This window comes from Protopterus annectens, chromosome 4.part1 (genome assembly GCF_019279795.1).
Source record: "Protopterus annectens isolate FY-2018-M chromosome 4.part1, PAN1.0, whole genome shotgun sequence".
Lineage (NCBI taxonomy): Eukaryota > Metazoa > Chordata > Ceratodontiformes > Protopteridae > Protopterus > Protopterus annectens.
Window position 1 is genome coordinate 161,632,964 of NC_056734.1, and position 24,575 is coordinate 161,657,538.

The 24,575-nt window shown below is 42.6% G+C and overlaps 1 protein-coding gene across 2 annotated transcripts in view; it reads right to left on the bottom strand.

The window, feature by feature from the left end:
- SKIL (SKI like proto-oncogene) overlaps positions 1-24,575 on the bottom strand; it is a 234,122-nt gene that overhangs the window by 67,062 nt on the left and 142,485 nt on the right. For both annotated transcript variants that reach the window (XM_044070063.1, XM_044070064.1), the window contains exons 5-6: positions 9,092-9,330; positions 8,588-8,838 (exon numbers count right to left, since the gene is read on the bottom strand). In XM_044070063.1, the coding sequence (XP_043925998.1) occupies positions 8,588-8,838; positions 9,092-9,330 (490 nt within the window). The remainder of the gene's footprint in view (positions 1-8,587; positions 8,839-9,091; positions 9,331-24,575) is intronic.

Genomic DNA, 24,575 nt, shown 5'->3' on the forward strand with positions numbered 1-24,575 from the left:
AAGTATACAACTGTGCCATGTAATATATAAACTACAAATGCACATTTAAAAAGTCTTCTCAAGAGCAGGCAATGATTTTACTGCCAGAAATTCAGGTAACACAGACAATGGACAGAAAATTGGTATCACTAATCAATGCAGATTAAGTGGAAAACAACATTCCTGTTCGCCTTTGTATCCCAAGATCCCATGATGCACAAAATGGGTTCCTGTAGTTCACTTTGGCATTAAAAACAAGTAAGTCCTGCACAACTGAAGTCTCCTCACAAAAGCAAAAATGTCCACTATATTACAAACAGAAGCCTGTCCAATTTTACTTTGAATTCTAGGATTCTTAAAATAAGGAGCTTTTTTTTAATTTTAATCCAAGAAGAACAAAAGGAAGACAATGCCTTATAGGTTTATCAGGTTTGAGAAACTCATGACTTAATGAGCTGTAGTGAAAGAAAAAAATATAGGAAACAAAGGCTGCACAATAACATGTAGGAAGAGGGATCATCAATTGCCTGTCCATACTTTATCTCCCTGTGAGGCCTCAGCATTTACCTACAAAAATCAACAACTTGTCTAAGAGTCCAAGAGTTAGAAGCCTTCCTGCACACACTAGGGTTAACTTTACAAAGTGCCTTGCAATTTCTAAGAAAGCTTTTTACACCATCAAAAATGCCAACTGTACTATCATGATGCAAAGAAAAGCTTGCTCACTGTGTACAGTGCAAAGTCGGTACCAACATATGAACCCTCTACTGTCTTCAATTTTGTCTGCCTCTCTACTTGTACACAGGAGGAAATGACTTTCTTGTTGATGCTCTGACACAGAGTCCTTTATCCAAGACATCTGGGACCACTAGCTAATCTGTTTAAGCAGTAAACGCATCTTGCCTGTGCAGTTGCTCACACAAGACACCAGTAAGTCCAAATTCTAAACATCCTGATCCTTATGAAATGGACATTCCTTCAAGAAATGCCGTCAAATAAAAGGGCCTTTGGCTGCATGACATTTTACACCAAGTATAAACTAAATATGCATCATCCTATCATTGGTTTTCTTTTTTTAAATTCATCCTTTCAGTGTGATTATGGATGATGGCACCTGCATTGGTTATACCTACAGAACTAAGAACACCCATGCACACCACAGTCAATCTACTGTAACTCAGGTCACTTACTGACAGAAAAGATGAGCCATAAACAAACACTTGACACCTTCTGACAAATAAAAGGTATGCATTATTTTTCATTTGTTTTTGTTAACACTGTAGTGTTAGCTCTAAGAATTAATAAGACTGATCTAGTAGTTTACATGTTTGCATGCGTTTCAGAATGTCAATCAGTGCTTTATATTCAATGATGTTCAATCTTTTAAAGCAGCAATACAACCAAATTCCTAATGGTTCAACTCTATCTTAATGACCAACATGGCACAAACAGAGCTTGCTAATATCTGAAATAAGCAAGTCAATTATTTTTTATACAAGTTCTATGTATTGGTGCTTGCACTGTTTTTAGTACTACAACTGCCTTCCATTTTAAGCAAAACTGTGAAATGCTTGCCTCAAATATTTCAACTATTTTACAGTATCCATAAGAACTTTCACATTTTAGTAAATACATTTATGCCCAGCAAGGGTTGTGGTTTGATCAGACACAGAATCAAAAAGGGGAATCTTCTCACTCGTAAGAAAGTATATACCTGTAGGTACTGTAGTCCAGAAGTAATATCAATGGCAAAGTGTATAGTACAGTTGGGTACACTTACCATAAATGTAGATGTTCAAGTGTATTCACTGTTGCAGTTATTACATTTGGGTAATCTGCTGGCAGGTTGCCCTCAGTCGGCCTGAATTCCAATGTCTTGGGTCCTGCATCGGTTGCTGCCTCCTCTTCCATGACGTCAGGTCGTCAGGGGTATAAAACAGGCAGCAGACGCCATTTTCTTTAGTTTTTCTTGCCCCAGATGTCAGGTGCCCCCCAAATGGGTAGCAACAACATATATGAACTATATATACATGCAACAATATAAACTTTACCTTCATCTACAAGCAAATACTCCACAAAGGCTGTAGAAAATAGTGAAGGAAAGGAGAAACTCCAGAATAAAAGGGGACTGGCGGGCGGGTAACCTGGACTGCAACAGTGAATACACTCTAACATCTACATTTATGGTAAGTGTACACAACTGTACTATGTTCTTCGTGTTTCACTGTTGCAGTCATTACATGTGGGTAGAATCCCAAAGCTATGGATGGGAGGCTAGAACTAAACTACATTAGGGGCGGCTATAAGGCCCTGCAAAACTGCAGTGACAAAGCCTGCCCTGGACTTAGAGAAGCGAGGCAAATGATAATGCTTTGTAAAAGTGTGAACAGAACTCCAAGTAGCAGCTTCTAGAATGTCTTTGGTTGGTACCCCTCTGAGAAAAGCTGCTGATGTAGCTGCAGCCCTGGTGGAATGAGACCTAATGCCCTTGGGCACCGGTTTACCATGATGTAAGTAGCAGAAACAAATGCAGTGGCTTATCCACTTTGAAATAGCCTTTCCCTCTGATCCTGCAGCAAATGCCACCAGTAACTGCTCAGTTTTTCTTAGAGCTTTAGTCCTGCTCAAGTAAAATCTTAGTTGTCTGTGTACGTCCAAGGAATGCAGAAGCCGCTTCCCCTTGTTCTGCGGATTTGGATAAAAAGTTGGCAGATGGACAGTTTGGTTAAGAGCCACACTGGAAACCACCTTAGGCATAAATGAAGGATTGGTCCTGAGGGACACCCTGTCTGGGTAAAATATAAAAGGCTCCACAGCCATGAGGGCCTGTAGCTCTGAAACCCTTCTTGCTGAAGTAATTGCCAAGTGCAAAGCTGTTTGCCATGATAAGAACTTTAGATCTGCAGTAACAGCTGGTTCAAATGGAGGCAGGGTGAGCTTTTCCAACACAAAATTGAGGTCCCAAGCAGGAATTGGCAATCCTCTGGGAGGCCTTAAATTTTTGGCCCCTCTAAGATACTGCTTTATCAAAGGATGAGAAAAGATTGGTGGCTCTGTGTTGCAATAAGCCAAGATGGCAGAGGCATGGATTTTTATTGATGAAAAAGACAGGCCTTTGTCAAGCATCTCAGTCAAGTTTTGTAAAATCTGAGGAATATTTGGTTCTGCTGTGTCAGTTCCTTGTGCTTGTTCCAAGCACAGAATCTCTTCCATTTATCAGCATAAGATTTTCTAGTACTAGGCCTTCAGGCTTCCGAAATTATATCCATCACAGATTTACTGAGAGGTGTTGTTTGAATAACTACGTGATCAGCCATGCTGCCAGGTTCAGTGTTTGGAGCGAATTGTGCAGGATCCAATTGTTTTGCTGAGACAGTAAGTGAGGTATTTGAGGCAAGTACCAAGCTGGGAATTGAGACATATTCCTTAGGAGTGGGTACCAGTGTTGGTGGGGCCAGTCCGGGGCAATTAATATCATCTTTGTGTTTTCTTGTCTGGCCTTTAGTAGGACCTTGGGTAGAAGAGGCAGAGGAGGAAAGGCGTAAACTGATAGGTTTTTCCAACTGAAGGATAGGGCATCCACTTTCCATGCTTGTCTGTGATAAGTCCTTGTGCAGAATTTGTCCAGTTGATAATTTCGAGGAGAGGCAAATAGGTCTATGTTACCATGCAGAAGACTTGTGGATCTAGTTTCCACTCATGAGGGTCTATAAGGTTTCTGCTCAAGTCGTCTGCCAGAATATTTTGCTTTCCTGGCAGGAAATGAGCTTGAAGATGTACTTGGTAAGTGAGGGCTGTGTCCCACAGTGCCATGGCTAGTCTGCAAAGGGGGTATGAGTGTGTGCCCCCCTGCTTGTTTATGTACCACATAACCGTGGTGTTGTCCGTCTTTAGCAGTAGTTGTCCTGGATGAAGTAAGTCCTTGAAGGCTTTCGGGGCATTTTGAACAGCTAACATCTTGTTTTGGTCGATATGCAGATGCATTTGTTTTGGGGTCCATATGCCCTGAATGCATCTTCCCGCCAGATGGGCCCCCCATGCATAGTCTGATGCGTCTGTAGTTAAGGTTTGGCTGGCAGGGGGTAGAGTGAAAACCCGTCCCATGTTTTGGTGACATGTCTTTGCCCACCAAAGAAACTCATGTTGTAGGCAGGGAATGAGAAGAATCATTGTTTCCGACTGTGACAATGTTGACTCTATAAACTGTTTAGGTACCACTGTAGTTTCCTCATATGCAGTCTTGCATATAGAATTAGTAGAATGCAGGATGCCATGAACCCCAAAGCCTGCACACTTTGTCTTGCAGATAACTGGGTTTTTGTTGCCATCTGTTTGAAGTAAATTGTCAGTTGCCTTTGTCTGTCTGGCGTGAGGAAAGCCATCTGGGCAGTTGTATTCAAGCTTGCACCTAGGAATGTTAACTTTTGAGAGGGTACCAGTTGTGATTTCTTGCCATTTATTGTGTACCCTAGGCATGTTAGAAGCCTTTTCACAAACGCCAGATGCTGAAGAAGAATGTCCTTGTTCTCTGCTTGAATGAGACAGTTGTCCAAGTAAGGATAGATTTATACACCTCTTTGCCAGCAAAATGCCATTACTGGTGCCAGGCACTTTGTAAAGACCCTTGGCGCAGTAGATAAGCCAAAGGGCAGTGCAGAGAATTGGTAATGCATAAAGCCAGCCTTGAAACGGAGGTATCTTCTGCACGATTCCCTTATTGGGATATGCAGGTATGCCTCTTTTAAGTGTAATGTCACCAACCAAGCGTTCTTGTCCAGCATGGGCAGAAGCTGCTGCAAAGTTAGCATTCTGAATTTTGGAATGTCCAGGAATGTGTTCAAAATTGATAAATCCAATATTGGATGCCAGGTCTGGTCTTTTCTGGGTACCAAGAATAGTCTTGAATAAAACTCTTGTCCTTTTTCCTGTTCTGGCACTGGCTGAATAGCCCCCATATCAATGAGGGACATAATTTGTTTCTGTGCCTCTGTCCATTGATTTTTTGGCAGATCTGGCCAACCATTTGCAATTGGCAGAGTGTGGAAGTGAAATCAGTATCCCTGAGATACTATGTTTAACACCCACTTGTCCTGGGTTATTAGCTGCCAATTTTGAGCATAAAGTGCTAATTTTCCCCCTAAGGCTGCTGCCAAAAGATAAGTGCTTGGTGATGGTAGAGGGAAGTCATTGAGACTGTTTACTGTAGCGTTGCGCTTTATTTCCTCCAGATTTGGAGGTAGAAGCACCCCATTGCTTTGACCTGTAAGAATCCTGTGATTAGTATCTAGAACCTTTAGGGCGTCTGGATTTGCCCTGTGGAGCTCTGTTGGACACAGGAAAGGACCAATTTTTTGTAGGCCAATGTCTACTGAATCTTGGTGGCTGCACTTGTAAGAAGTCTTTTACAGTTTGCATAGACTTAGCTTTGTCTTCCATTTTCTTTAAAACCTCCTCTGCCTTAATACCAAACAGAGTATCATGCTGTACAGGTGCATTCAGCAATTTAGCTTTAACATGATCAGGCAAATTTTGCTCTTTTAGCCAGGCATGCCTCCTAATCACAGATCCAGTAACGGCAGCCCTGCAGGAGGCCTCTAAGGAATCAAAACCACATTGCAAAGTATGCTTTCCGACTTGTTCTGCTGCTTGCAATAATTCCTGCAATTCTTTATTTTGTGCACATTCACAAATCAACATAATTTTCTGTTTCAGTAATCCCATAACATGTTGTTGATACTTGAGCATATGAAACTGGCAGTTTAAGGCCCTAATTGCCAAGGTTGCAGATATATAAACCTTCTTTCCCCATCTATCCAGTGCCCTAGAATGTCTGTCAGAGGGGGTAGGATTTTTTGCTGTTGAAGCCTTAACACTTTTTGGACCCTGTGATATAGTTTCAGGGTCAGCAGCAGGGTTTCTAAATAAAAATTTGTGTGAGTCAGGAACCCTGTAATATCTGTCTGGCTTGCTAGGAACCGGAGGTAAGGAGTCTGGAGTAAAGCTCGACTCCGAAACCACATCATCCACAATGTCTAAAACAGGTGGTATGGCTAAAGGCCTATGATGAGGGAGAAGAAAATCCCTAAGCCTCTTTTTTGATTCTGAGAAATCTTGACTCTCCCAGTGAAAATGCTCCCTCAAAGTATGCAAGGTTTCTCCAAAGGAATAATCTTCAGGAGGAGATGCAGATGGGATAGATTCCTCTGCTTCAGAATCCTCATAGGGTGGTATAGAAAATTCCTGATCAGAAGAGGAATCAGAAGAAATAGAAACCTGATCTGAAGATTCATAATCAGTGTCTTGCCTAGGTCTTTTATCAGGAGGGGGTTGGGAACCCCTGATCAAGGTAATTAGGTCTTCAGCCATTTTGATCACCTGCTGTTTGGGCATAGAGGCCTGTGCACGTGGCTCATGCGTCGGTTTTTAGCTTTAGAAGTTGCTTTTGTCTTTGTTTTTGAAGCTGGTGTTGGTTTTATATAGAAATGCTGTGGCCTGAAGACACCCTCAGAAGCCGGTGCCTGCTCAGCGGCTCCGGACCCTTCTGAGGGAGAGACATCCACGGGTACAATATTTTGAGATTCTTGCGGCGTGCCAGACTCCACATGGGTCTCGGTAGAGGCCTGCAACCCGAAAGTAGCGGGTATCAGGGGTTGCGAAAGCAACTCACTGAGTACCGGCGAACCGGCGACTGGCTTAGGAGAAACTTCGTCGTCGGTTTTGGACAGTGACAGTCTGTCTCTGTTCTTTTTTTTTGCATTTTTTGTGAACTCCAGTAGTCGGATTGCTATACAACGACATTTCAGGATAGTTAAATCTGTTTCCAAAATATTCTGAAGCAAAGATATACCGACGCTTAATAGTGCGTTGGTTAAATCTAGCACAAAACTGACAGCTAGGCATGTTATGATCAGGGCCTAGGTAAGGGATACAGTATAAATGGAAATCCTTATGAGGTATTTGCTTTCCACAAGTAATGCAATTATTAACTTTTACTGACATCGGTATGGAGCAAGAAAAAGTTTCTTCAACGGGGTACTTAGCTTTAGTAAAGTCTTAAGTTCTGAAACTCGAATTCGAAAATTTCAGGAGTCGGACGACCGGCACTTGCAAACTGCTTCTGCGTCAGGCACCACGCGGCAAGAAAGACTAAAATGGCTGCCTGTTTTATACCCCTGACAACCTGACGTCATGGAAGAGGAGACAGCAACCGATGCAGGACCCAAGACTTTGGAATTCAGGCCGACTGAGGGCAACCTGCAAGCAGATTACCCAAATGTAATGACTGCAACAGTGAAACACGAAGAACATCAGTGTTGACACACACAGGGTATCATATCTTCTGGTCTTTAACCTCTCTCCCCATCATTTTCCTTATATGTTAATAGTTTACTTCTAATTTACTAAATAACCTGACACGTTATACCTATTGAGGTGATCTGGACATCATATTATCTGACTTAAAGAGAAAAATAACAGGTTTCAAACTGGCAAACACAGGGCACAAATATTGCTAAAAAGAAAAACTTTGCAAAGCAGCAACAGTACAACAACAAAAAGTCAGCCATGAGAAAATGCAATAGCCATGCTTAAGCAAAGGTAGATGGTGCACTGTCGCTGTGAGAGACACAAAATTATTCCAACACCATATATGATCAAACGGAAAGAAAGACGCAAAAAATAAAGCCTCCAACACAATGAGTAAATACCATGTGTTGGGGTTAATAACTTCTGTGAACATTAGCCAGACTAATTTTTTTATTTTGGCTGCATTCTGATTAACAAATTCTGATTTGCTGCACAGTTAGGCCTCATCTACTAAGGGAAAAAAAAAAACAGGCTGCTACTTTCTCAATGCATTTACAGAAACAACACTGGACTCTGCAGAATCAAATTTCAGTCTCTAGTGAAGCCAGAAACTGGTGCTAGGATTCTGGCCAGACTATGTCATTAATGACCTTGAGTAACCAAGCAAGATCAGAAGCCTATTCCACGAGGAAAGAGTAGTAGAAACATCACCTGGAGAAGATATATCACACACACTTCGTAAGCACTGCTAGTGTGCAGAGGCACACACCTGCAGCAGTTCAGAGGAGTTAAGAATTGTACCATGCTTAACTGCTGACTGGGAAAGTTAAGTTAGGAACATTAGAAAAAAATGCCTCTTTTCCCATCTCTCATCACTCAGCTGGAATCTACCAGTCCTGAAGAAGGAATGGGCTACTGTAAACATGGCTTGATGGTCATGAGAAAAGGCAGGGATGGGGCCAAAAATTTTTGAAACATAAAAAATAAGGTAGTAGTAGTAGTAGTAGTAGTAAAAATAATAATAATCATGCCACAATTAATACCATACTAACTACTCTTTTGTCTCTTCTATGGCACAACAGAGAAGAAAATATTTTTTGTTTGAAAGTAGCTATAATAGTAATATTTAAAAGCCTACTCTCAACAGAACCGTACATTGTGCTAAAAAGAAACTGCAAAAATGGTGAGACTCAAAAGAAGTCTTGCTTCATATTATATATAACTGTGAAGTGTTACACAAAACTTCTTCCTTTATGTACTAAAATGTTGCACACATTTTCTAGCAATAAACACAGAAAGTTACCATCTGCAGTTGCCTCTTCTTCTGTAAAATGATATTCAGCCTTTCTTGCTGTTTAATGTACATGGTCATTACTTCCTCCATGATTCTGTTCTTGTCATCTTCACTACTGTCCTTGATAAGAGTTTGGTTCAAGGTCCTTGTGTTATCTTTTTTCTCAGAATGGCTAGTTTCCATAGAAACATCCAAAGGGCTGTGTTCACCACTATGTTCAGATTTCACTTGATCTGTAGTACTGCCCGACACACAAAGATCTTAATGAAGGAGAAAAAAAATATTTTGTTGAGTCCACTTACAAAACAGAGTATGTAGTGCATACATTCTGCTCTAATAAACTTTAGATACGCACGTTGCTAAAACTAAATATTTGCCACAGTATGAAAATATTTAAAGAGCGTCACACACAATGACAATATTGTTAAAAAAGTGTGGTAATTACTCAAGGCAACCAGAAGAAAATTCTTTTAGTTAATAAAAAACAAATTGCAAGTTGCCAGTAAAGCTCACCTGACTGGCTGCTTTTTTTTGCCACTAACTTTAGGTCAGCTTTCTCCTGCTCTTCCAGCGATACCTCAGGATAAGAAACATTTTCTTTATCACTACTTTTCTGCCTTGGAGATTGGTCAGATACTTTGTTCAATTCTGAAACAACACCAGTTTGTCTTCCATCATCTCGACAGTGCATTGGAGAGGATGAAAGGGAAACATTTGGGGCAACCACTTTGTCACACATGTACAGGTAATAACTGCAATGACAAAAAATTACAATTAAAAGACAAAAAACTGAGAATACACAAATACAATTTAATGCAAGAGTTTACATTCATAAAAAAATAATTAGTCATGAAACAGATATGCACATCACATGACTCAAACAGAAAATTCCAACCATTCTAATTCATCACTACTGTTTCAGACAAGAACAAAATATCACTTGGCCAATTAAAACGCATACAGCACCTAGTAGAGGTGGCACATTTAATGTAAAAGCATTTACAATATTCAGTGCACACAACACAGCTCCCTGTCTGTAGTTATACCCTTTATAATGTACATACTACTGCATACAAATTGTGTTGAAATGCACAAAGTCCAGCGTGCAGCACACACCACATTTATTTAGTTTACACATACAGAACGTACATTAAGTGCCAATGTTTTCACTTAACACTTGAATAACCCACTTTTTTGTGGACTAGGCTATGCTACCTTTAGAGCCATCTTAAACAGCTAAAAAGTAAAGACCACTGCATTCTGAAAACCTGACTGCATGTAATGCATCTTACAAGCACATTTTGGCAAGCAAAAATAAAACCAATTACCTCCTTCCACAACATGGTCTTCAACTGAAGCACCATCAAAAATTTACCAGAACTGCTTATGTCTACAGCCGGAGGTTGACTGGTGACCTAAACAGATCTGTAGTCTTCTGCTCTAACTGCATCTTAGAGACTTGCTGCAGTATACTTAGTGTCACTTGTGCCTCCGCTCTATAAATCTCTGGGTACATACTTTGAAACAGTTTTTTTTTTTCAAAACAGCCATGGATCTTGAAGAATAAACCCAATACTTGTCTTCATTTCTGTGTAGCCTACAGGGAGGCAGGGGTTTTTATCATTTGAATTTTTAACTGTTTTTACATTCATGTATTTTTCCATACGTGTCTCTGATTTAAGTTAACAAAGCATGAACATTTTGTTATTAAACACCAGGATGTAAAAATCAATGACCATACTACAATCCTCATCATTAGGTAAACTACTCAACATTGAATAAATGCAACTGAATCTTACTTGAATATGTTAATAAAAAAAAAATAACAAAATAAATATTAAACCTGTAAATGAGGTGCCAATACCTCAAGACATACACTGACAAATCTACAACTTTCTGTCCTTCACTACAGTTACACTCTTTTGTTATACAGACTGTGATAACCTCATCTTTAACCTAAGAGCAACTGCAAACTCGGTCATAAATATATCACCCTTCCTAGACTTGAATAGTAGAAACTATGATGCAATAAATGAGCTTTATGAAAAAAAAAAACAGGGATACTCCCCTCTCCTCAGAAGTCAAATTATGTTCAGGATACTTGTTAGATCAACAAGTACTACAACATTACTTCTACACTCATGAAAATACCAGTAAGACATGCATACACAAGTAAATTAAAAAAAAAAAAAACAATGCAATCAAAAATTAGTAAAATATCAAAAAAGAAAAATAAATTCCTATTGTTGTATAGCCTTCTAAGATAATTTATTCTAGATTAGTTTTCCAAGAAGTGTTAAGTGCATATAATCAAATCTTTCAGATCAAACTAATCTGGTTTAAGGTTTCAGTGACTTAGAAAACAGCACAACCAAAAGGCAAGATAATGAAAACTGCATACTTGTCTGACTCCTAGGACAGTCCACTTGTGACAGTGACAAAAGGCCATCCCAGATGCATGAGAATGATGAAAGGATAATAATAAACACAATTTCAGGACCATGTCACAGACCAAATAACATGATGAGCTGCCACAGACTTGTTACATATGGTTTGAAAGACCTCTTTAGAGGGAAACTGATGGGCAAAAATCAAACCACTGCCATGAAACCAGAGATGAAGAGCTGATGGAAGGCCACTCCATTCAAAAAAGGGCTCACTAAGTCCTGAAGCACTGAGGTGGCAAATCATGATCCAAGCAGTACTGGTTGATGAAAGAATGAACTAATAATCAAGTGTACATGGCACAAATGACTGCAAAGGACCTGTTCTAGAGTCAGACACCATAAACAGCTTCATCAGTGGAGAAGTAGCTTATTACAGTGTTTTCCAAAAGGAGGGGTTAGCTGCCCAAGGGCAAAAAAACAATGCAGTAAACTATCATCTAGTTACGGCTTGTACAGCCACAGCCAAACACTCCTTTACCTGGAGTAAAGCAATGAATAACTCATCTGTTCCTGAACACATTCATCATTGTCAGAATGAACTTTAACTGACATTATGCAAAAGAGGTATGAAGGGGTAATGTTACCTGGATTCTAACCCCCCCACCCAAAAAAAGGAGCTAGAACAGGAAGGTGAATGGTCTGGTATAATGGCAATCATGAGAACATTCTAGGTGGCTGTTTGTCCTAGGGGACACCTAAACATTTCTTAAAAGGATTTTTTGGAAAATCCGCCGATCCACATACTGACTCCCATTCCACATTTGTTCAGCCTTTTCATCCACGCTCTGGTGTTTTCTCAAGAGTCACTCTATATTTGATTTCTAAACTATAAAGGAATTATCCTGCCTGAAGAAATCCTCGAAGTACACTGTCACTTTATCATGCAGGACCTTTTATTTATTTACACTTTGTTGATCCAGTTTGTTCCACTACACCAGCAGCATCTTTTCGGGGGGGGGGGGGGGGGGGGGCAAGGTGGTACTCATACTGACTACAGGAAATTTGGCCAGGAAACTTTCACACTCTTTTTGGCAAGTGTCATGGTTACCTTTTACAGTCGGCTGAGCTACCAATAAATGATGGGCTGATCTGCACGAGTTAACATCTCATCTAAAGAATGGCACACTCAGGAGTGCAGCACCCATTAATGCTGCACTACAATGTCAGTAATGGAAAATTAATCCAATCACCTGGGGTGGGCATAGAACGCAAAGCTTTCTGATCTTCAACCACGAAAGAAAAGTGTGCTACCTGTTGAGCCACTGGCACCAATATTTTTCTCCCCTAAAGCCTTTCTCTTCCACATATGCAGTGATACTATAACTCTGTTAAGTATGTCACTTAACTTACTTTTCTTCCTGCAACAGGCTTGAATTTCCAAGGTCCTGTTTTGCTGACCACCTCAAGCCCACAAGTCATAATGTTAAAATCCCTGAGATGAGATAAATCTTCAAAGGCAGGCAAATATGCAGGATCCCTTTCTGGGTCTGCTTGACAAACCAGGGTCAGGCTACAAATTCTGCTCCTCAGAATGCTATAATGCAGTTCAAAAACAGGGTTCTGAGAAAGCTGGGTCTCATTGTAAATTCACTGACTAAACCAACATAGGACCATAGAATACCTCTCTCTCTCTCTCTCTCTCACTCTATGCAGATGGAGAACCTCTTCACCTAAGTAAGGCAAGTATGACAAGTTGAAAGCTCTAGCAACCCTGCTCAAGGTGGAGCCAGTAGTCAATATGGGACCTCATGTCCAATGGCAGGTTGCAGTACTTCCAGAAAGATGAGACAATGAAACCACAATGAAACCACAATCTTTGCTTTTCCCAAGAAAAAAACATGATGATTTTCTGTTTTTCTCTAAATTTTGCCAGCAGGTTTGAAAGGAGGAAAGACATACAGGAATTTTCCCTCCACTGCACAGTGAATATGCCCATCACCAACTTACTCCTGGTATCCGACCCAAAACAGAAGACAGTGCTCAATGGATTGATAAGCCTGTTTAAAGAATGGGCAATGTGTACATCACTACTCTGATGGCAGATTGAATGCTCTCCAGCAGAGTGTTCATGTACAGGTAATGACAGCTGGAAAACAAGTCTGCTGTTTATGTTCCTGTTTGGGTGTCAGCTTATACATGCATGAAAGCAGAAGGGTATGTAAGAGATACAGATTCATCAGTAGCTACAGCAGTTACTTAAAATTAAGAGGTATGCATACCTCTCAACCTCTTAGCTCAAGAAATCCGGATGAAGCCTAAAATAAGGAGACAAAGGCAAGTATGACAGATTTTTAAAAGAAGTTATGTACTCACCACAACGTTCCATCTGTGTTTGATTTTCATTCTTCCTCAACCTGTGGGTTCAGATCCGATCCCTCGGATCTGACTTAGCCATTACTATAGCTTGTGGTAACCAAAACACTCATGAGCCTAACCCTTACTCAGCATGCATCAGTCCTAAGGACCTCAGATCTTGTTTGCTAATAGAAGTAGAAGAAAAGTGATAAGGCCTTACAAGTCAGAGAGACTACAGCTGGAGCCCATAGTGGGGATGTGACCTCCTAAAAGCCACTCACTCTTCCGGGAGTTAACTGGCAAGGGGTTGCTGGGTGTGGAGCTGAGGAAGAATGAAAATCGACAACACTGATGGAACATTATGGGGAGTACATAACTTTTTTATCTGATGTTGTCAATTTTCATTCTATCTTCAACCTGTGGGGCAGAATGCCCAGCTACCATAGATACTGGGAGGACTCAATGAAGGATGATCCCAAGCACCTGGAGACTAGATCTAATTCGTAATGAGTAACAAAGATATAGGGAGTAGCCCAAACTGCTGCTGCTCAAATGTCATCTATGGATGCCCTGGATTGAAATACAGATGAGGTTGCCATAGCTATAGTCAAATGAGCTTGTACAGACTTTGGTAGAGTAATACCTAACTTGTTACATATGAAAAATATACAAATCTGTGAGCCATTTGGCTAACGTTAGTTTTGTCACGGGTTTTTCCCAATTTTAAATTTGAGAAGGAGACAAATAATTGGTCAGACTTTCTAATATTCTTTGTCCTGTCAAGGTAAAAACATAGTTGCCTTTGGACATCTAATAAAATGTAGACAATATTCACCTTTGTTAAAAATTTTGGGAAGAACACAGCGAAAGAAACAGACTGGTTGATAATTAGACTCGGAAATCACCTTAGGTAAGAAAGAGGGATTGGTCCTCAAAGTGACTATCGCTGTGAAAAATCAAATATGGTAGTTGGCATGATAAGGCTTGAATTTCTGAAATTCTCCTTGCTGAAGTAGCAGCCACTAGAAAAATAGTTTTCCAAGACACGAATTTTAGTTCACATTCAAATGGTGGTTGAGTAATAGCTTGCAACACCAGATTCAAGTCCCAAGGCGGAGTAGGATCTTTAAAGGGAGGTTATAAGAGAAGAGTTCCTCTCAAAAAGGCATTACAAAGTTTGTGAGAAACAAGTGAAGAGAGGCTTGACATCCAATATGATAACTGGATACGGCTGCCAACTGTACCTTAACCGTAGAAGCAAAGGCACCTTCTTTAAAAGTAAAGTTTATTTTTTTGTGTGGTGAGGGAGCAATGCCTCCTGCACAAAAAGTTTTATGCCAACATTAGATCTTTTAATAACCATTGCACTTACCTAACCAAAAGCTTAACACTTGCTCCTCACAAAACAAAGTACAGCTATTAAAAAATCTTATTATAACAGTAAATGTCTTCTTTTCACTTTTGCAGTATTCTTCACTAAAGGGGTCAGCTGCCAAGGGCAGCCCGTCTAACCAGTATACCAAACCCTTAGGATTTCAAGGACATTGTACATCACATGCATGCTCCTCACTCACGATCTATGCCATAAAGGTGATGTGCTGACATACATACCTCAGAACTGAATAACTCCAAGAGGAACAACAGTCCAAGGAGAAAAGGAGGAACATGTGGATCCAGAAGGAAAAAGGAGGAGTAGAGAAAAAAGGGGGAAGAGGGGGGTACTGAATACTGCACCAGTGAAGGAGTAGGACATCTACTGTTATGGTAAGAGTTTACACAACTGTACCATGTCCTTCCATATCAATGTTGTAATATTCTTCACTAAAGAGAGAGAGTACAAAAGCTCAAGAGGAAGTTTGAGATGAGGAAGACCCAGAAGAAAGATATGCAGGACAGCTCTGGCAAATCCAGTTTTACCCCTGGAAACATTTAACCTGTAATGCTTAGTAAAGGTAGGGACTGAGGTCCAAGAAGCAGCCTCAAAGATGGAATTGGTATCCAAGCCTATGAAAAAAGCACCACAGGAAGCCACAGCCCTGGCAGAATGAGCCTTAACAGAAGCAGAAAGGCTTTTCCCATGAAAGGAGTGATAAAAAATGACCTTAGAGATCCATGAAGAAATTATTTGCTTGGAAACAGTCAAACCTAGACAGCAGAGATCTGGGATGAAAAGAAACAAAAAGCTGCTCAGACTTGTGAATGGCCTTAGTCTTATCCAAATAATACCTGAGCTGTCTATGGAAAGCTAAGGTGTGAAGAACCTTCTCACTAGCAGACTGCAGAGAAGGAAAAAAAGGTGGGCAAGTTATTAGACTGATTAAGAGACTGAAAAACCAAAAAAGGAGGAACAGCCATAGGAGTCTGAAGCTCTGACACTCCTAGATGAAGTAAGGGCCAAAAGAAAAACAGTCTTCCATGTACAATGCTGCAAGGAAGCTGAACCTGCAGGCTCAAAAGGAGCCGGAGTCAATTTTTTCTGGAAGAAAACTAATGTCCCAGGAAGGAGGAACGGGTTGCTTGGGAGGTCTAATATGAAGGACACATTTAAGAAACTGCTTGACCTCAAACCTAGAGGTAAAAGGAGGTAACTGAAGAACATGCCAACCCAACACGGAGCAATTCACACAAATAATTGAGAATTAGAAGTTATAACTTGGCATCTGTGTTGTCCATTTTCATTCTTCCTCACAAATGGGGCTAGGATCTGATCCTCAGATTTGATTCGGCCACATTTACAAGACTTCAGATCCAAATCTCAAGCTCCTCCCTCTACCCATAATGCTCTAGTCCACCCCCCCAACTCCTCAGATCGAGTTTGCTGTCTTACTGTCCACTGTGTTATACAGACAGAAGGAAGCAAGAGATAGATGAGGCTCAAACCAGGAACATGAAGGTTCCTGTAACATCCAAAGATCCTTCAAGGAGAGACGAGGCCTAGGGATGGTTGGGAGGGAAGGTGAGGAAGAATGAAAATCGACAACACAGATGCTAAGTTATGGTAAATACATAACTTGTAAATGTGATGTTGTCCTTTTCATTCTTCCTCACAAATGGGTCAGAGTTCCCAGCTACGTAACTGTTGGGAGGACCTCAAGAAAGACATGCCGGAGCACTGTTGAACCAAAGGAAGCTCTGCTTCTGGAAACCATATCTAATTTGTAATGTGTCACAAAGGTACGAGTCTTTGACCAAGAGGCTGCAGCGCAGATGTCGTCAATGGAGGCTCTTGAAGAAAAGGCAGATGAAGTAGCCATAGATCTAGTGGAATGTGCTCTAGACGGATGAGGCAACTCCAAACCTTTTTGAGAATAAATCAGCGAGATCAGTAATCCATTTAGATACAGCAATTTTGGATACTGCCTGACCCAAGCGGTTAGGGGAAAAGGATACAAACAGCTGATCAGATTTCCCGTACTGTTTCATTCTGTGAATATGAAAACGTAATTGCCTGTGGACTTCAAGAGGGTGCAGCATACATTCGCCCTTATTAGTAAAGTTTGGAAAGAAAATTGGCAATTGCATGGACTGGTTAATGTTAGTCTCCATGGCCATTTTAGGCAAAAAGGAAGGGCTGTTTCTTAGAGACACCCTATCCTTATAGAAAATAATGTAAGGAGGTCTAGCTGACGAGGCCTGGAGTTCAGAAATTTTTTCTTAGCTGTCACTTGAGCAAAGAGAGACCGTTTTCCAAGAAAGAAACTTCAGGTCGCATTTCTATGCCAGTTCAAAGGGTTTCTGAGTTAATTCCTGAATGATCATCATCAAATCCCAAGGAGGAGAGGGATCCTTTACTGGAGGTCTAAGGAGGAAAATTCCCTTCATGAAAACTGCACATAAGCTGGAAGATGTCAGACAGCCTGATTCATTTCCAGCATGGAAGTTGGATATGGCTAACTGAAGTTTAATAGTAGAAAAACTAGCCCCTTCATTAAAAAGAGTAATGAGAAAAAGAAGAATGACTAAAATAGATGCTGAAAAGGAGTAAATATTCTGCTTAGAATCGCATATGGAAAATCTTTTCAACTTGCTCCTACAGACTTTCTTGGTGGGTGTAAGGTTTCTGGGAGGCCAAGATAATGTCACGAACTAGGAAAGTGAGCTTGGGCCGTCTTACTACCACTTGAAGTGGAGAAACCATGCGGTCAGTTTGAGGGCATGGAGATTGGGATACTGAATTTCTGATGGATGTGATAAGAGCTCCTGAGTGGGCTCCAGTATCCATGGAAGATATGTCAACAGAGACCAGAGAAAAGGGAACCATACCTGTTGAGGCCAGATGAGAGCAATAATGATGACTGAGCTCTTCAGTCTACTTGCTTTCTGCAGAAACTTCGAAATCAGTGGAAGAGGGGGATAAGCATAGAGGAGACCAGGGGCCAATCGTGGATCACAGCATCCCTCTGTGACTCCCCCAGAGGGGGGATCAGAGCAAAGTACTTGTTGTTGAGGGAGGGGCAAACAGGTCGCAGCAAGTGTGGCCCCAGCGGCTGCAGATCATATTCACTACTGTTTTATTGAGGGATCACTTGTGAGATCAGGATGGACCCGCTAAGTCTGTCTACTAACCCACTGGTTTTCCTCAGTATGTGTATCGCAATAAGAAAGTGATCTGACGAGACTGCCCATTCCTAGACCCTCATGGCCTCTCTGCACAATGGGTAGGAATGGGTTCATCCTTGTTTATTGATGTACCAGACTACTGACATGTCTATATGGACTGCAATTGTACTTGGAGGGAGAATGTCCTGAAAGGCTTGCAACATTAGTAGGATTGCTCTCATCTCTAAGACACTGATATGCAACTTGGTCTCTAAGGTGGATCACATACCTTGGACCATCTTTCCCATGAAATACCTGAAATGCCCCAGCCCCACACCAGCTGGGAAGCATCTGTGGTCACTGTGGCTATTGGGGAAGGAAGAAAGACGGTCTGCTCAGAAAACAGCGAACATGACGTTTACAAATTGGAGTGAGTTTCATGGGACATGAGAGAGACTGGTAAGGAATCGACCACTGACCCGCCAAGGTCCACTAACGGATTTGCATAAAGAATCTTGCTAGAGGAACTAGAAAAATAGCAGCAGAAAATAATCCAAGAGCTTGTAACACTAGTTTTGCTGGAGGGGATGGACGAGACAGTAATTCCCGTAACTGATTTCTCAAAGACATGATGTGATGAAGAGGTAATGATGTCACTTGAGTCATAGCATCCAGTTGGATTCCTATAAATTTCAGAGTTTGTACACGAGTCAGTTTCAACTTGGCAAGATGGACTGTAATGCCTACGGAGTTGGAGATCTGAAGCAAGTAATCCCTAGCTTGTAGGAGTTGATGACTGGCTGGGCCGTGAGGAGCCAATTATCAAGACAGGGAAGCACCTGGAATCCTTTGAGTCTCAGGTGATCTGTTAATACTACCATGCATTTAGTGAACACTGGGAGGGCTGTGGTGAGTCCAAAGGACAGTGCTTTGAATTGGTAGTGACTGGCTCCCAGTTGAAAGCGCAGGTGCCCATCTATTTTGATGCGAGTACGTATCCTGGAGATCAACAAAGCACATCCAGTCATCCTTGTGCAGGACAGGTAGGATGGACTGAGCCATAACCATTTGGAACTTTGACTTCTTTACATATGGATTCAGATTGCTTAGATCCAGTATTTATCTCGGGTCCCCCATTTTCTTTGGCACTAAAAAGAAGAGGGAGTAAGTTCCAAATCCTATCTGTTCAGGTGGGGACCTCCTGGATAACTCTTTTTAGGTTCATAGGATCATAAGTGTGTACTAGGCTAATGGCCCTGGAGCCTTTACAAGCCTAGCCCATAGGATTACCCTGGCATCATGCCACCTGACCTTAGTTCCCAGTGCATCTGTCAAGTAGAGTCACTGCAGTGATCTCTGGGGTGAATTTTCTATTTCTCATCCACTCATCAAGATTTCTCTTGAAGAGGAACACTGAAGTGCTCTGTTTGATATGTATGGGAAGTCTATTCCATAGCATGGACAGTCTCTGGTTTATGAACCTGTCCCTCCAGTTTGTTCTGCTGACTGTGGTAATGAGGTTGAGGTCTCTGGAGCGTGTGGTGCGGAGGGATTCGGATTTCTTTAGCTGTAGCATTTCTAACCGAGCTCGGTCAGACATGGCTTTGTAAGTCAAGCAGAGATCACCTCTAAGTAGGCGATATGAGACAGAGAATAGTTGGGAGTTTTTTGAGTCTGTCCATTTAGGTCAAGTGTTTAAGGCCTAGGATCCTATGTGAGGTACATTTGCAGGCTCTCCCAACTGTTGCAGGTGTCTAGTGAGGAACATGCCAAATGGGGCATTGTACTCGACTGGCCTAATGAGGGAAAAGTAGAGGGAGACAATGACCTCCTTCTTCCTGGATGCAAAACCCTTAGTCATGAGATGTGCCACGTAGGACTTTCTGACCACAATGGGCAATGTGGTGGTCAAAAGAGAGGTTCCTGTCAACCTGTGCTCTCAGATCTCTTACAAACAACTTCTGTGTTCAGTGGACTACCATCAATGTGGTAATTCATAGGAACCAGGTTTTTCCCAAAGGGAATGAGGACACATTTTTTGGCACTGAGCTTAAGGTCATGGTTCTGACACCAGTCGTTGGTCTCAGTGAGGCCTTTCTGTAGGATGTCAACATCACTTGGGGAGTTAATAATAGCTTCCAACTTGCAATCGTCTGCGAACTTTGTCAGCCAGAGTCACTTCATGCTGGCCTGGACTTCAGAGAAGTAGATACCAAATAGGAGAGGACCCAGGACCGAACCCTGTGGGACTCCACTCACGACTGGTCGGCAGTCTGACGGAGTCAGCTACTTTTACACTGTGGGTTCTGTGTGCCAGTTTGCAGCCCACCAAGTGATATAGGGGTTGATTCCTAGCTTAGTGAGTTTTTCTATGATTCCCGAGTGGGAAATGGTATCAAAAGCCTTGGCCAGATCAAGGTAGGCTGTATTAACCACCTTGTCTTCATCCACAGCTCTAGTGACTGACTCAAAGAAGTCGACCAGGTTGAGTAGGCATGATCTACCCTTCACAAAACCAAACTGTGTGGGATCCAGAGTTTGGAGATTCCCTATATCCTTGTTTGTTAGGTCCATGATGATGTGTTCCCTAGCTTTGCATATCAGACTCGTCAGGCTAATGCAGCGATAGTTCCCAGGGTCTTTAGTCGTTCCTCCTTTGTGGAGAGGGATAACTGTAACAGTGTGCCATTCGGTAAGAACAAAGCCTGAGGTGAGGCTGTGATTGAACAGGGCACACAGGTGAGGTGCCAGTTTACTCTGTAGTTCATGTAGAACACAGCCAGGGATATTGTCAGGTCCCATAGAAGCTGTATTCTTGGCCTTGGACAGTGCTGCTTTAACCTGTGCAGCACTAATACTGGGTGCCTGGCAATCTACTGGTATTGTGATTGGTCCTTTGGTGGGGGAGAGCGGGGTAAAGTTGGTACTGAATCTGTTGGCCAGTATATTGGCATTATCTGTTGACTCAGTATAGGAGGTACAATTGTGCAGTAGCTCAAAGCAAATCTGGGTATTGCCGTCGAGATTCTTTACATAACTATAGAAAGCCTTGTGGTTGTCTTTACTATCTGCTGCAAATCTATTTTCATAACTAGCTTTACAGGATTTGATGAGAGATCTCAACTTTTTGTTGAGGCTGATAAGGGAGTTTTTCCAGTCTGGGGACTTCACCTTATTCCGCATCAGTTTCCTTCTTCTGTTGTAGACTTTGTTTATGGCAGCGGACCACTAAATTGGCTACCTTTTTTCGGAGGAGAGAGTCTTGGTTCTATTGCGCATAGTGAGATCCATGCATATGTGTACATATTCATACAGTGCACTGGTGTATGATTCGGGGGTCATGCAACTATTCTCCATTTGCATAGGTGCTGTGAAGTTAGCTACCTCTGTTTTTAGGAGCCCAAAGTTAGCTTTGGAGAAGTTTTTCATGGTGGTTACCTTTGCGGGGGGGGGGGATGGGAGGGAGGGATGTGGATTTCCAAGGTGATTAGTTTGCGGTCAGATCTAACCAGGAAGGAGTTGACTATTGGTGTAGAGTAACTGTTGCCCATGTTAGTAATGACCAGGTCAAGGATGCTGCTTGCTCTAGTGGGGGTAAGAACAAGCTGGTCCAGGGTATTGGAATTAATGAATTCCAGGAAACGTTGGGCAAGTGTATTGGTAAACGAGTAGTTTTCCCAGTTAATGGAGAAGTAGTTGGACCACAATATTCTCCAGGGTGCTTAGGAATGTGCAGTGTGAGTCTTGGGACATGGTTGGGGACCTATAGCACGCTATGACCTGAATCGCTGTCTCACCCTATGTTAGCTGCACCTGACGTATCTCTGATGCGTTATGTTGGACTACCAGTCTGGAGGTGTGCACATCCTTTATGAATATGGAACCACCACCACCTTTGGAGCTTCGGTCCAAGTTCTGGGGCCGAAAGGTGTAAAATGAGTTATAGTCTGGTAGTGCACGGGTGTTTTCTGCTGCTTTGAACCAGGTCTCTGTTACAGCACAAATGTCGATGCTCTCCATTTTAAAGAGTGCTTCAGGTGAGTGCATTTTCAGATTTAGACCTAGCATTGAGAAGCATGACCCTCAGATTGCATTTGTTAGTAGCTGTTACTGTGGTAATTTGGTCTTTGGAACACTGCCTAAAAAAGGCATTATAGGGGTGGCAAGAGCCTTGGCCAATATCCAGAAGCCCAGGAGGGACAGATGCAAGCCATCTCTGGCAAAGCATCAAGGTCTATCAAGCATGTCATCCCAGGCAGACAGATACTGGATCCCCTTAGAATGACATCAGAAACTTAGCCAATTGTTGAAGTCAATCATTTTCTGCTTGTACTATGGTACCATTCTGGACGATGGCAGGATGCTACTCAGGGCTAGGGTAATACCTGCCTGGGCTACATGATGTGAGAGCTCCTATGTAGTCCAGGGAGGTACGTCTCAGGTCATTCACACTCACATGTACATTGACTGAGTCATAGTTGTACCTGTTGTTGAGGGACCTGATTGCATGCGTCATGTGGTGGATCCTGGCACCTGACATGCAGCTGACTATTACTTTCTCCTTACTCAACCTAGCGAGTGGGACAACAGTGTGCCTCACTATCTAGTCCCCTATGACTAGTGTGTTGGGCATGCTGTTTTGCCGTAGGAGCTTTGGTTGAGTGGCACACTGCTTAGGAGACTTGTGTGTGTCTCGTGATTAGTGTTGTAGCAGCTTTTGAATTTCTTGAGCCGAGTATTCCCTCTGACAGGGTGGAATGTTGAGGAGTTTCTTCCTTTGAGCAAGAGATGAAAAGGGAAAAGGGTATGTAATAACCTCTGGAAAGGATTTTTAGCATCCATACATTTTTTGTGGCATTTGTCCAGGTGCAAGGAGAAACGACCCCTGAATGCCTCCAGAGTTGGACAGTCGAGCAGTGCTTTGGGAGCGTTGGTAAGGTCCATCAGAAAAGGAGTCTCTGAAGCTCTATTTTTGCAGACCCCCCTCTGCCTCTGGGGCAAAGTCTACTGTTGAATCCTCCTCCTCTGCCTCTGGAGGAGGTGCCCCCGCACAGGTCTTGAAAAGGTCTCCTAGAGTTCCGGAACCACATTTTCTTCTCACCACACTGGTTCCTACAGAACGTCCGCTGAAGGGTAGAAAACTTGATCCCAAAGGCAGACAGGGTCCTTCCCTACTGCTCACTGTGGGTTAGCATATCTTTTACTGATGGTCATACAAGGAGGAACCATCAAAGGGGGCATTAACAAAAGACGCCTTGAAGGGTTCTGTGAAATCTCATAGCCAGGCATGTCTCCTAATGGCTATGCCTGAACTGGCTGCTCAAGAGGCACCCTCCATTGTGTGGGACATCAGCCTCATCAATGAGTTGGCAACAGAGAAAAGAGTATCCAACTGAGAAGAAGCCTTTTTGAGACCCTCCGCACACATGGACTCATGACAGAGTTTGAAAGCTTTTTGATCAAATCTCTCTGCAAGTGAGTAAAACGTGCCAGATAATTTAACGACCTCCGTACAAATGTGTCTGAGGTGTAGATGCGCTTTCCAAATCTGTCCATTGCTCTGGACTCCCTGTTTGGTGAATGGACAGAGGAGCTTTGCTTGGCTAGGTCCTTCTTTGTGGCTTGTGCCACAGCTATGGCATCAACAGGTACACCCTTTCTACAGTGGGGTTTGTCTGCAGGGAGAACTAAGAGTTTATCCAGGCATTTGGGAATGAGTTCAACTGTGTCCGGTTCCTTCCAAGCCCGGGAGGAAAATAAACATGTTCATCCGCTGGGGGGTCATCCAAGGCACAAATGGGCCAGGCCTGAAATCCTTCAGGAACACAGATTCCTCAGAAGAAAGAACTTGGGAAGACCAGCCACACTTCTGTTTTAGGATTTCCAGGATGTCCCCAAAGGAGACAGTCAGGTAATCGGAGGGATCCTTTTCCCTCATGAAAATTGGTGTCTTCCATGACAGACTCCACAGGGAAGTCTCATTTTCTTCTGCGGTACCTCTTCCTTGGGGTGCTCAGGAGAGGTGTCAGAAGAAGTTGGAATCGCTCTGGGGAAATGAGTGTGGAGGCCTCCCAGAGTTGGCTGACCCAGTGGAGCAGAGATGAAGAGCTCAGAGTTTGGACCAGACGAGGGGTAGGATCAAAGATGTGACAGGATGGCTCTCTATGCAAAGAGAAGCCATTTCTACTACCCGAAAGGCTGACGGGCCCCAGGGACACCTCTCTCCCACTCCTCAGAGCCAAGGCAGCTGAGAACGAGAGGTCGGGGCCAACCCCGGATCACAGCCCTCCGGAGAGAATCAGACCAGAGTTGTCAACAGCAGAGGCACCAAAAGGAATAGATGGATCTGACAAAGCAAGAGCCAAACCCAATCCATCGGATCCGGTGCCGACTTTCCAGATCAGAGACCTGCTCGGACTGTATCAGAGCAGGGCTGGTCAGGGAAACCTCCGGAGTCGAGGAAGGAAGCTTCCACTGATCAGATGCCGACTCTCTCGGGGATCTTGGATCCTGAGAACTCAAAGACCACCGGTCTGATCGGAGAAGAAAATAGTACTGGTTGGGCAGGTACACTCACAGATCCTAGAGGGGATGGAGGTTGGCAGGGCCCCCATCTGGATCTGACCCTGAGAAATCTCCACATCATCTTGTCCATATCTGCCTCTATCAAGCTCCTAGAAGATCTGGGTGAGGCTGAGGAAGGTCTAGATGGTTTC